The sequence below is a fragment of the Myodes glareolus genome, chromosome 10 (assembly GCF_982192425.1).
Source record: "Myodes glareolus chromosome 10, mMyoGla1.1, whole genome shotgun sequence".
NCBI classification, from domain to species: domain Eukaryota; kingdom Metazoa; phylum Chordata; class Mammalia; order Rodentia; family Cricetidae; genus Myodes; species Myodes glareolus.
Window position 1 is genome coordinate 66,736,860 of NC_142035.1, and position 13,367 is coordinate 66,750,226.

The following is a 13,367-nucleotide window of genomic DNA, read 5'->3' on the forward strand; positions in this document are numbered from 1 at the left end:
CTCTTCTATCAGGTTCAATGTGATCAGATTTATATTAGGTCTTTAATGCATTTGAACTTGAGTTTGTGCATGGTGATAGATATGGATCTATTTTCATTCCTCTACAGGTTGACATCCAGTTATGCCAGCACCATTTGTTAAAGATGTTTTGTTTCTTCCATTGTACAATTTTCGTTCCTTTGTTGAAAATCAGGTGTTCATAGGTTTGTGGATTAATATCCTGGTCTTTGATTTGATTCCAAAGGTCAACATCTCTGTTTTTGTGCAAAAACCAAGCTGTTTTCATTACTGTGGCTCTGTAATAGAGTTTGAAGTCAGGGATGGCAATGCCTCTGGAAGTACTTTTATTGTAAAGGATTGCTTTGGCTATCCTGGGTTTTTCATTTTTCCATATAAAGTTGATTATTGTTCTCTCAAGGTCTGTGAAGAATTGTGTTGGGATTTTGATGGGGATTGCATTGAATCTATAGATTGCTTTTGGTAGAATTGCCATTTTTACTATGTTGATTCTCCCAATCCAAGAGCAAGGGAGATCCTTTCTTTTTCTGGTATCCTCTTCAATTTCTTTCGTCAAAGACTTAAAGTTCTTGTCAAACAGATCTTTCACTTCCTTGGTTAGCATTACCCCAAGATACTTTTGCTATTGTGGCTATTGTGAAATATGATGTTTCACTGTTTTCCCTCTCTGCTTCTTTTTTCTTTGTGTATAGGAGAGCAACTGATTCTTTGGAGTTGATCTTGTATCCTGCCACATTACTAAAGGTGTTTATCAGTTGTAGGAGTTCTTTGGTAGAGGTTTTGGGGTCGCTTATGTACACTATCTTATCATCTGCAAATAACGAAAGTTTGACTTTCTTTTTAGTTCAAATCCCCTTGATCTCCTTATGTTGTCTTATTGCTATTGTTAGAATTCCAAGCACTATATTGAAGAGGTATGGAGAGAGTGGACAGCCTTGTCTTGTTCCTGATTTTAGTGGAATGACTTTGAGTTTCTCTTCATTTATTTTAATGTTAGCTGTCAGCTTGCTGTATATTGTTTTTGCTATATTTAGGAATGAACCTTTTATTCTAACCTCCCCAAGACCTTTATCATAAAGGGGTGTTGAATTTTGTCAAATGATTTTTCAGCATCTAATGAAATGATCATATTATTTTTTCCTTCAGTTTATTTATATGATAGATTACATTAATAGATTTTCATATGTTGAACCAGCCCTGCCTCTCTGGGATGAAGCCTACTTGATCATAATGTATAATTTCTTGAATGTGTTCTTGGACTCAGTTTGCCAGTATTTTATGAGAATTTTTGCATCGATGTTCATGAGTGAGATTGGTCTGTAATCTCTTTCTTTGTGTGGTTAAGTCTTTGTGTGGTTTTGGTTTCAGGGTAACTGTTCATAAAAGGAGTTTGGCAATGACTCTTCTGTTTCTATTTTGTGAAATACATTAAGGAGTATAGGTATTAGCTCTTCTTGGAAGTTCTGGTAGAATTCTGCATTGAAACCATCTGGTCCAGGACTTTTTTTGGTAAGGAGGTTTCTGATGACAGCTTCTAATTCTCAACCTTCCCAACCTAAAGAAGGATATTCCTATGAAGGTACAAGAAGCATACAGAACACCAAGTAGACTGGACCAAAAAAGTATCCCTTTGCCATATAATAATCAAAACACAGATCATACAGAATAAAGAACAAATACTAAGAGATGCAAGGCAAAAAGGTCAAGTAACATATAAATGGAATTCTATGTTATTCTATTAGAATTACACATGACTCCTCAATGAAAATCATGAATGCCAGAAGGTCTTGGATAGATGTGCTGCAGACACTAAGAGACCATGGATGCAGGCCCAGACTACTATACCTAGCAAAGCTTGCATTCACCATCGATGGAAAAAACAAGATATTCTAGGACAAAAACAGATTTAAACAATATGAAGCCACAAACTCAGCCTTACAGAAAATACTAGAAGGAAAACCACAAACCAAGGAAGCCAACAACATCCATAATAACACAAGCATCTGACAACCCTCCACCAGCACAACTCAGAGAAGGGAAACACACAAACACTTCCTCCATTTCTTTAAGGAAATTTTTCATTACCTCTTTAAAGGTCTCCATCATCCTCATAAAGTTATATTTAAAATTCGTTTCTTCTGCTTCTTCTGGGTTAGCATGATCAAGTCTTCCTGTTGTTTAACCACAGGGATCCGGTCTTACCATGTTGCATTTTAGGTTGTTGAATGAATTTTTGCGTTGACACATACTCATCTCTTCCTCTGATTGGTGCCAGCAGTGTCTTTGCCTCTTGGCCCAATCATTGCAGTGGCTGACTTTGTCTTTGGGAACTGTTCTTGGTCTGCTCTGTACTGTCTCTGTCTGTGTCTCAGGGAGCTGCTGAGTTCTCTCTTGGCCTGTTGGTCTGCTCTCTTCGTTTGCTCTCTTGGTCCATTTGTGCAGTCACAGCCTGTGCTTCCGGGTTCCTCTCTTGTTCCTCTCCGTGTAATTGCAGCCTGTGCTTCAGAGTTCCTCTGAGGTTGCAGGGGATAGGAGCGTTTGGGGGTGGAGTGAGACTTGTAACTTGCAGGGTCCAATTGATGAGGTGGATGTGTTGGGGCAGCCTACCAGCAGGAAGGTTGCCTGCTGTCTGACTAGTGAAGCTGAAGCAGGTGGGGGAGGGGCCTAGGGTTTTGTCCCCAAAAAGTAGGGCCTAGAGAGTGAGGTCTCCTGCTGAGTAGGTTGTCACTCCCCTTTTTGCCCTCTCTGTGTATTTGCAGCCTAGGTTTCAGAGTTCCTCAGAGGTTACAGGGCTAGGGAGAGGGAGGGGGATATGAAGATTTGGAGGTGGAGTGGGACTCCAAAGGTATATTCTTTTGTGTTTGGAAGAAATAATTTGTAGATTTCTCTTAATTTCGTCTGATTCATAATATTTCTTTGCTTAGTTTTGTATGAATGTTCTGTCCACTGAGGAGTGTGGGGTATTGAAACCTCCCACATTAATGTATGAGGCTCAATATGTGATTTATGCTTTAGTAATGTTTCTTTGACAAATATGTGTGTCCTTATATTTGGGGAATTAGATGTTACGAATTGAGATGTCGTCTTGCTGTACTTTTCCGTTGATTCGTATGAAGTGTCCTTCCCCATCTCTTTCCATTAATTTTGGTTTGAATTTTATTTTGTTGGATATTAGAATAGCTACACCAGCTTAGTTCTTGGGGCCGTTTTCTTAGCAAAGCTTTTCCCAGCTGTTTATTCTGAGGCACTGTCTTTCTGACATTGAGGTGTATTTCTTGTATTCGGCATAAGGATGGATCTTGTTTTCTAATCCATTTGGTTAGCTTGTGTCTTTTCATTGGAGAATTGAGTTCTTTGACATTGAGAGATATCAATGACCAGTGATGGTTAATTCCTGTTAATTTTTTTGTTGATGACAGTGTGTGTGTATGTGCTTTCCATCTTTTGTTTTTATTTCTGGTGTGAGATTATATAATTACTATGTTTTCATGGGTGTAGTTAACTTTCTTGGGTTTGGAGTTTTTCTTCTAGTATATTCTGTAGGGCTGGATTTGTGGATAGATATTGTTTAATTTGACTTTATCAGGGACTACCTTGTTTTCTCCACTTATGGTGAATCAATGTTTTGCAGGGTATTGGAGTTTGGTTTGGCATCTGTGGTTCCTCAGAGTCTGCAAGATATCTGTCTTTCTATAAATGCTACTTCTATGATCATACATTTATATCTCTCTCAAAAACTACTCAACACTTGTTAAAAACAAAAATATCATAAATTTTGTTTGATTTTATTTGAAATATATTTAGCTTTTATTTGTGATTCTAGAATTGGGTAGCACCTTACTTTAAAGTTGAATGATTGGTCTGATTATCTAAATGAAGAAAGTGAGCTTCATGATGAGAAAAATTCTGAATAAAATACAACTCAAAGGAAAAGACAAATTTGGGAAGAGGATGCTTTTCATTACATTTGCTCTGTTTTTTCTTTTCTGTCTTCTTGCGTTTGTTTGGTTTTTCTTAAATGGCACTGTTTAGAAATGGAGTTTGAAGATGAAAGGCTCCTTTAGCACTGAGTCCGCTCTGGTCTGGTCTGTGCTGCTGGAAACTCATCTGAAGCAATGGCTTCCCATGAAAGTCATTCAGTGGAGTTTTATATCGAGTCAACAGTTCTTCATATTAAAGTTTGTCTTTTCAAAAAAAGACCCACTTTAGAGCACTGGACTGAGCTCCCAAGGTCCAAATGAGGAGCAGAAGGAGGGAGAACATGAAAAAGGAAATCAGGACTGCGAGGGGTGCATTCACCCTCTGATACAAGGGGACTGATCGAATGAGAGCTCACCAAGGCCAGCTGGACTGGGACTGAACGAGCATGTTATCAAATCGGAGTCTCTGAATGTGGCTGACATGGGGGCTGTCTGAGAAGCCATTGACAATGGCACTGGGTCTTGTTTTGTCTGCATGTACTGGCTTTTTGGGATCCTAGTCTGTTTGGATGCTCACCCTCCTAGACCTGGAGGAAGAGGGGAGGAACTTGAATTTCCCACAGGGCAGGAAACCCTGACTGCTCTTAGGACTGGAGAGGGAGGAGGAGAGGGAGTGGGGGGAATTGGAGGGTATGAGGAGGAGGGGAGGAAGTGGAAATTTTTATAAACAAATAAATAAATAAATAAAAAAAACCAAAAGATGCAGTTTCAGTCTTACTGGTCTTTGTGGAAGCAGATTAGTAAATAAATGATTGATAAACTAGAGGCTGAAGGGGTAGAAAATAAATTATCAGAATAGTAAGAAAAATCAGAGGAAGTAGAAACTATAAGAATTAAATTTGAAAATAATCTCAAGATTGGAAAGATAAATAGATTAAAAAAAATCACACATTAGTTTTTACGAGTTTATAATTATTGCATTCATCATTATACCCATGCAGCATCTTTGGTAAGGACTGACATGCACAAACTTTAGTTTTTTAGTAGTATGTTTTTATTAAGAAAGATGGTTCAATTTTATGTGTATGCGTGATTTTCTTGCAAGTATGTATGAATACCAATGCATGTTGTCTCTAGCAGAGACCAGAAGTGACAATTTGATTCATTTAAACTGGAATAGACAGTTGTGAGCCTCCATGTGGGCTCTGGGAACCAATTCTTGGTCCTATGTAAAAACACTGACTGCTCTAAGCCATTGAGTAATCTCTCTAGTCCATCATGTCTCTTACAGAAACTATTTATTAGATGGTATTTACTTTAGGGGAAAGCAAGTGAAGGCATATCAAATTTTAGTACACAAAACATTCTGGATAAATACAACACAGTCAATGGAGCAATATCCACCTGAAATTCTAGTATAATTTGTGTGCTTTTATATCTTCATTGTACATATGAAGATTATAACATTATGTCATCTCTTTATTTCTAAGTGTATAGATCACTGGATTTAGAAAAGGAGTAATAACTGCTCCGAAAATGCCAAGAAATTTATCCAGATGTGATGTTGGAAATGGCCACATGTAGAAGAAGATTATTGGTCCAAAGAAAAAAATGACCACCATGACATGAGCTGACAGAGTGGAGAGGGCCTTGGATAAATTTCCCAAATATTTCTTTTGAATGGTCATCAAAATAAACACGTAAGAGATGATCAGAATTAAAAAACAGGTGACAGAAATGAACCCACTATTGGCAGTGACCATCAATTCCAATGCACTGGTGTCCATACAAGCCAGTTTAATAAACCGAGTGAGGTCACAGAAAAAGCTGTCTAGTTCATTAGGGCCACAGAAGGGTAAGTCTATGACAAAAATCAACTGAGTCACCGAGTGGATGAAGCCAATAATCCAAGAAGCAACTAAAACCAAAATGCACTTTTGTGGACTCATGATAGTCAAGTAGTGCAGAGGCTTACATATGGCAGCATATCGGTCAAAAGCCATGGCTATGAGTAGCACCATCTCCGTGCCTCCAATTGCATGGATTAGGAAGATTTGAGTGATACAGCCCCCAAAAGAGATGGTTTTGTGCCTTCTGAAAAGGTTGTAAATTACCTTTGGTGCTGTGGAGGTGCAAAATCTCATGTTGAGAAAGGAAAGATTGGCTAAGAGGAAGTACATAGGGGACTGTAAATGGGGGTCTGATGTCACAGTTAGAATAACGAGAAAATTTCCAAACAAATTTGCCATGTAGAACATACAGGAAAAGAGCAAGAGGAATATCTGGGTTGTCCATGAGTTGGAGAGTCCTAGGAAGACAAACTCAGATACCACAGAGTGGTTTGCTTCACCCATTGCCTCTGCTGGCTGTGACAGCCCTCATGTCATCTGAAACAGGAGAGCAATGAGACACTCTGGTTTAGGACAAGCAGTGCTCAACTGACAAAGTCACATTAAAGACTAACATGCCTTTAGAGATAGTTATGTATTTATACATACATACATACATACACATATATATGTAGAAATAGTGAAATAAAATGAGACCATGATTTTGAAGCAAAGCAAGCGGGGAATACATGGAAAGGCTTGAAGGTATGAAAATAGGAATGTGATGTATTTACTTTTAATTTCCAGAAATAAAAAAGTATAAAAAGCACTTCTTCCATCCCCCTAAAGTAATTAGTATTCCTCTCATATATCCCAGTGTCCAAAGCATACTAATATTTAACCCTTTAATTTACTTGGATAACCATATTTGTTATATTTTCAGACTATATTATTACGGACAAATCTTTCTGATGTCTCTGAAATAAAAGTCTTTTGGGTTATTAACTGTCAAAATCTTAAGTGACTATGACCTTCATAATTTGGAAATTTCTTAAGATATTAATATTCTAAAAAAGATCACATTAAAATGCCTATATACACATTTCGGATAAGAGATGGGCATTTCTCTTATCTCTATATTGAGATGACAAGGTGACAAAATGGGGCAGAGGAGGCATGTTTAAGACACTCACTGTGTGACTTAGAGAAGTTAAAAAATCCATGGATTCTCTGGAGCAGATCCTGTCTTATGCTCAGTGGAGGAAAAAATTGACAAATATCAAGTGAAAATGGCAACCAGAATTTGGGCAGTGTGTCATGATCCCCCACATAGAAGAAGTGAGAACAAATATGTTTGAGGATGTGGTGAGAACCTGTCCCCTTGAAGGTAAAGATTCTTAAGTTCATTCACAATTAAATCAAATGCATGCAAAATATCAACATAATAGCATTTTCTTACTTATTAGACAGGAGTTTAAATATTTGACACAACCAAGGTTTGTGGGTGGTTGAAGAAGCAAGCATTCTCACATCTGATGACAAAATGAATAGTTAAATTTGAAGTGCATTCTGAGTTTTTACATAGGTGTTTGCTTTGGTTCAGCACTTCTCCCTCTAAGATTCAAAATTCCTGAGTATATTCATGTTTATATTCATGTGACTAAGGTAAACAGTTTGACTAAAGCACTGTTTTCAAGCTCAATGTCTTGAAAATACCTCTAGTTTGTTAAATAGGTTCGTAGGTCAATAACTCATTTTAGACTATTGTAACTTTATTCTTTTTTTCCAAAGTTTATTAAATTATAAAAGTTTCCATTTCCGCCCCACCTCCCAACACCCTCCCACTCCCCCCACTCACTTTCCTCCTCCCTCTCCATCCCTAAGAGCAGTCATTGTTTCCTGTCCTGTGGGAAGTTCAAGTTCCTCCCCCCTCCCTCCAGGTCCAGGAAGATGAGTATCCAGACAGACTGGATCCCAAAAATCCAGTATATGCAGAGGAAACAAGTCCCAATGCCATTGTCAATGGCTTTTCAGAAAGACTCCGGGCCAGCCACATTCAGAGAATCTGGTTGGATCACGTGCTCGTTCAGTCCCAGTCCAACTGGCCTTGGTGAACTCTCATTAGATCAGTCCCCTTGTATCTATGGATGGCGATACAGACGGAGACCCACATTGGAGCACCGGACTGAGGCCCGCAAGGTCCAAATGAGGAGCAGAAGGAGGAAGAACATGAAAATGTAACTTTATTCTTTTAACTTAGCAAAAGTTTAAAAGTGGGTAAGTTACTAGAGTTTGTAAAAATTTGAAAAGCATTGTTGGTGGACTTTCTAGTTAGTCAATGCTCTGCCTCTACATAAATCTCAGCTCCCCAGGTTCCAAACTTTCTATTTGTTTTGCAGACTGACTCTGCACTAAACGTGGTCAGAGTTGGAGCTGAGGCTGATACCAGGTCAGGGGCTTGCTCTCCTCAAACTGACGGTCGGACACCATCGCCGAGGTCAACATCCACACAGCTTATCGAATGTAAAGAGGTTGAGCTTGTGACTGTTTGGAGCCTTCACCCCTATGGTCTAGTCTCTTTGGTGAGGGAGGTACTCGGAAGGCTATTGAAAGAGAAACTTGGACACAAACTCAGCCACAAAACCATGGACCTAAAATCTCTCCTGTCTGTACGATGTGTTGGTGCAATGGTGGTACAGAACTTGTGGGCGTAGCCAATCAATGTCTGATGCCAGTGCCATGATGGGGAGCCCATGCTTCACACTGCTTGGGATGACTAAGAAACAGAGACCGGATATAAAAAAGACCTAGGGTAGAATCATAAACTTTTGTGAAAAAAAATGAAATGATTCCCAATAATATTTGCTATACTCATAGATGTCTTATACAGTCATCAACAGAGAGGCTTCCTCTGGCAGAGATGGGAGCGGGTGCAGAGACACACAGGCAGACATTATGGAGAGAGAAGGGAGATAGAGGGGAGAGAGAAAGGGGGGAGACTTATAGATTGGAGGTCTCCATCGGATCTTCCTCACTCCTCCATCGGATCTTCCCCGCTGCACTTGGGGAGCACAATGGAGGAGGTGATTGATTACAGGAGTCAAGGGGATGGAGGATGCTAGGTGAAAATGACCCTCTGTATCACTAGTTAGGATGTATATGGGCTCACAGAGACTGAAGTGGAGAACATGGGGTCTACATCAGGCCCTCTGTGTATGTTAATTGTTTTTGTGGGATTTTTTTAACACCAGGAGTGGGTTCATCTCTGACCTTTTTTGCCTGCTCTTGTGACTCTTCCTATCTGATGGCCTTGTCTTGTCTCCATATGAGGGCTTTTACCTTGCCTTATTGTTATCTTGTTTTGTTGTGCTTGGGTGTTGTCTCTTGGAGGCCCACTCTCTTCTGAAGTTCCCCAAGGACTGGTGGAACTGGTAGAGAAAGAGGTTGCAGGAAAAATTGTGTTGTTTCAAAGAAGAACACAGTTTCAATTTTTTTAAAAAAAGGCAGAAAAGTAGTTCAAATCTGATGCTTTAGTGAGAACAAGACTGTAGCTGTATAGTTAACTGAATATAGTTAATTAATGAGGACACTGGCTTTGCAGTGTCCTAAGTCTCAGACCCGAGTTCACCAGAAAGCAAAAGTCTCTGCTTATGCTTCCACTGCAAAGTGTAAAGTATAACAGAAGAACAAGACTCATAGACCTCTACAGAGTAGTCATTTCCTCCTGTGCTCAGGGCAGCTTATCCATTCCTGGGCCAACATAAAGAGGCAATGGACGTTAAATCATGTGGAATTAACACCGATGGAGCAGGCTAATGCTAGAGTTTTTGTTAAAGTTGAAAATCAACATTTGAAGCTGCTCAGGAAGAGACTGAGTATTCTTTCTTTTTTTCTCAATTATTAAAAGGTTGAATTAAATTAGAGCTTCTGTATAGTGTAGAAAATTGTCCTTGAAAGACATCACAAGCTTCTCCACTGTTTCTTTTTCCTGAGATGTACAGAGAGAGCTCAGGACATTGTTCAGTGTCCTAGAAGTTCTGTGGAGAGGCCATTAGACCTGCATGCTTCCACAGGAGTCCTCAGTGCTGCCAGGACAGACTGGAAGGCTACTGTCAGCCAGTGAAACTTTTCTTCATGTCTGTGACATTCTTTTGAGTCTAAACTAAAGAAAGAATGGTATGAGAAGGGCAAGGATCCTGCTAAAATCACAGAACAAATTGTTGGCAAACCTGGAGTAAGCATGTTTGACTCTTGTTCTCATCAGTCCGGATTCCTTTCATTCCACCCATTTGTTTCGTTGTGCTTATCCTACCTTTGTGTCCTGTCTGTGGCCCGAGGAATCACAACACATCACGTGAATGAAATTATAAAAAGAGAGAGTTCTGAAAGTTTCACTACATAGAATAATGTTTAATCAATTGTTTACCAATAATCTCAGTTTGAAGATACACTATGAAATATGAGCATATGTTTTAACAGCTTATTGTACACCTATAAATATTGTATTTACAGTTAGAATTCAGCCCTTCAACCTGTATATATGGACCCTAGTTTCTTTACTGTTGTCCAAAATTATTGATATTTTCTTCAACAGTCTATGCTTTAACTCTTATTTTATTCCTTTTGTTGAATGCACAGTAAGACTTCCATGAAAATGCCACTGCAGTAACCTCTACCATGTTGCGTACCTCATGACTTTGCTCATTCCTCTGACTTATACACTTTAACCTATGGGTAATATGTTGCAATTTCCTCATTGAATTTATTTCTTCTGATTGATTAGGTTTTTTTCTGCTCTATGTATTTTCTTTAAAATTCAAATTTTCCTCCAAGACAGTTTCTATCAGTGGGATAGACAGATGGAGGGCAGGATAGGTAGGTCAAAATGAGCAAAGTATAACACACACAGACACACACACACACACACACACACACACACACACACACACACACAAATGTCATTATGAAACTCAGAATGCTGTGTGCTAGCTATGGAAAATAGTGAAAAAGCAGCTTCCATCCGTCTAACCTACCTGGATCAGTGTTGGAATTATCTTAAGTTTGACAACCCAAACCTGATAAACTCTAGCCTATGTCATTGCTTGGCATAAAAAGTCAAGCTTAATCCCTCCATAGAGGAAAAGTCAATTAATTAGCAGCCTAGGGAAGTCACTTCAGTGTTGTCATAGAACTCTGGAATTGCCATTCTGCATACATTTGCCCAAGGGAATTGTTTCCAAGGATCACAGAAATTTGGCCAGAGCCAAACAGAAAATGTGGTGCTGGATGGGTCACTTAAGGAGAAGGAAGAAAGACCATAAAATTAATTATTATAAAATTTACCGCTCAATCTTTTCCTCTTCAAGTAGTAAAGAAACGAATATTTGTTGATTTATATTAAATGCTATATTAAAATGACAGAATGCACATCTCAAATAGCATATTTTTGTGAGTTGTTGTTTGCTTACTATTTTATAGTGCTGTATGCAGATATGAAAATGTGTTTAGAATTTATAAGAATAGGTGAAGAGACTTACTTTCTTGCAGGCAGTAGAGTTTTTTTTGATTCAAAACAGGATTGCTTGGCTTTACAGCCTAGATCTTGCCAGCTGTTGTCTTTGGTCTCATTAGTAAGTCTTTTTGTGTTTTAGTTCCCTATAAGACAAGAATGAAAATACCATCTACCTTGTTTTTGCTAGAATCAATGCATATAAAAAACTTGGAATGCTACATACTTATAATAATTGTTGGAGATGGTGCAGAAGGGACCTGTGGGAGGTTGCAGGTAGAGAGAGTCTTGGTGGAAGCCTAGGGTTGGCTTCGGTGCAGACATGGGGGGCCAGAATAGGCATGGTCACTGGTTGTGAGACCTGGGCTTGAACTTGAGGGTTATGGAGAAGAAGTATTCGGTAGGTCAGCGGTACTCACCAACCTAGACACTAGAGGAGGACTTGAGACATCTGGGTACCAAATGGTGTGGTGATAAAATTGAATGTTCAATAATTTCAAACAAAATTTATGTCAGATTATCATCACTCTTCTTGCTCTTAGCATACCATTCAGCAGTTTGTTTGAAACTGTCATAGCTTTCACCCCGTCAACATCCTTAGAGGATTTTAAGAGCCTATTGATTGTTTAATTTCAGCTACAACCACAACTATTGCCCCCCATATGCATCAATTTTACCACCACCATCAATTTTTTCATTAAAACAGGGAAATATAACAATAAAAAGGAGTTATGCTCATCTTCAACAGTAAATTGCTGAACATATTCTTTTTTAGGCTCTTACTGGAGGTTTAAGAACACTATAGAAAGTAGGTTGAGGGGAAAGTCACTTTATTTTGAGAAATTTGATATAGTAATTATAAAAGGAACAAGTGAAAAACACTCCTTAATTTATTTTGAAAAATCATCATCATAAAATTATGACTATTAATAATTTTGTAGAAGCATCTTGCACAGAGTCTGAAGCAAAGAAACTTCAATTCAAACTCCCCTCATTCATATTGATTAAGGTACTACAGATAATAATTGGTAAATTCCTAAATGTAACCTGGTTCACAAACTAATGAAGAGCTGAAATATCACTGACTTTGTTTTCCTCATTGCCACTGAGTGTAGAGTTGCATTTTTACTGTTTTTTTTTTAAATAAAGTATTTAAGATACTTTCCTGTAACCCAGAAGCTGGTAGCAGAGTTTCCTCATTGCTGCTTTCATCTCTTTGTTCCTGAATGTATAGATAACTGGATTCAGAAAAGGAGTGAGGACTGCATCAAAGATGGCAAGGAATTTGTCTAAGTGCGATGAAGGAAATGGCCAGGTATAGAAAAAGATTAATGGTCCAAAGAATAAAACCACTACTGTCACATGAGCTGACAAAGTAGACAGGGCCTTGGATATGCTACCTGAAGAGTGCTTCCTAACAGTGACCAAAATGAAGATATAAGACATGATCAGTATGAAGAAGGAACCCACAGAGATGAGTCCACTGTTGGCTGTGACCATGAACTCCAATTTGTTGGTCTCTGTGCAAGCAAGTTTAATGAGCTGAGGGAGATCACAGTAAAAACTGTCCAGAATATTAGGTCCACAGAAGGGCAAGTCTACAACGAAAGCTAGTTGGGCCACTGAGTGAATAAGTCCCAGGATCCAGGCTACCGACAAAATTAAAATGCATATTCCTGGTCTCATGATAGTCAGGTAGTGAAGAGGTTTACATATGGCTACATATCTATCAAAGGCCATGGCTACGAGCAGCACCATTTCTGTACCCCCAATAGCATGAATAAAGAAGATCTGAGTTATACAACCCCCAAATGAAATGGATTTGTGTTTTCTAAAAAGATCATAAATCATCTTGGGTGCTGCAACAGAGCAACCTCCCAGGTCAAGACATGAGAGATTGGCCAGCAGGAAGTACATTGGGGAGTGCAGGTTGGGGTCTGCAGTCACAGAGAACACAATGAGGAGGTTTCCGATCAGACTTGCTGTATAGAACACAGAAGAAAAGAAGAAGAGAAGCAACTGGATTCCCCATGTATTGGAGAGTCCCAGGAACACAAATTCAGATATAACAGAGTGATTTTTTTTATCCAT

At 38.9% G+C, this 13,367-nt stretch overlaps 2 protein-coding genes across 2 annotated transcripts; both read right to left on the minus strand.

Moving 5' to 3' along the window:
* Nucleotides 1-5,404: 5,404 nt before the first annotated feature.
* Nucleotides 5,405-6,295, minus strand: LOC148120675 (olfactory receptor 4F6-like). Its single transcript, XM_087910879.1, has one exon. It carries the CDS (start codon nucleotides 6,290-6,292, stop codon nucleotides 5,405-5,407), a length of 888 nt encoding a protein of 295 aa, XP_087767005.1. The 5' UTR covers nucleotides 6,293-6,295.
* Nucleotides 6,296-12,428: 6,133 nt separating this feature from the next.
* On the minus strand, nucleotides 12,429-13,367 carry LOC146892619 (olfactory receptor 4F6-like). The gene has a single exon (XM_085696167.2). The coding sequence runs from the start codon at nucleotides 13,365-13,367 to the stop codon at nucleotides 12,429-12,431; it is 939 nt and encodes a 312-aa protein (XP_085552293.2).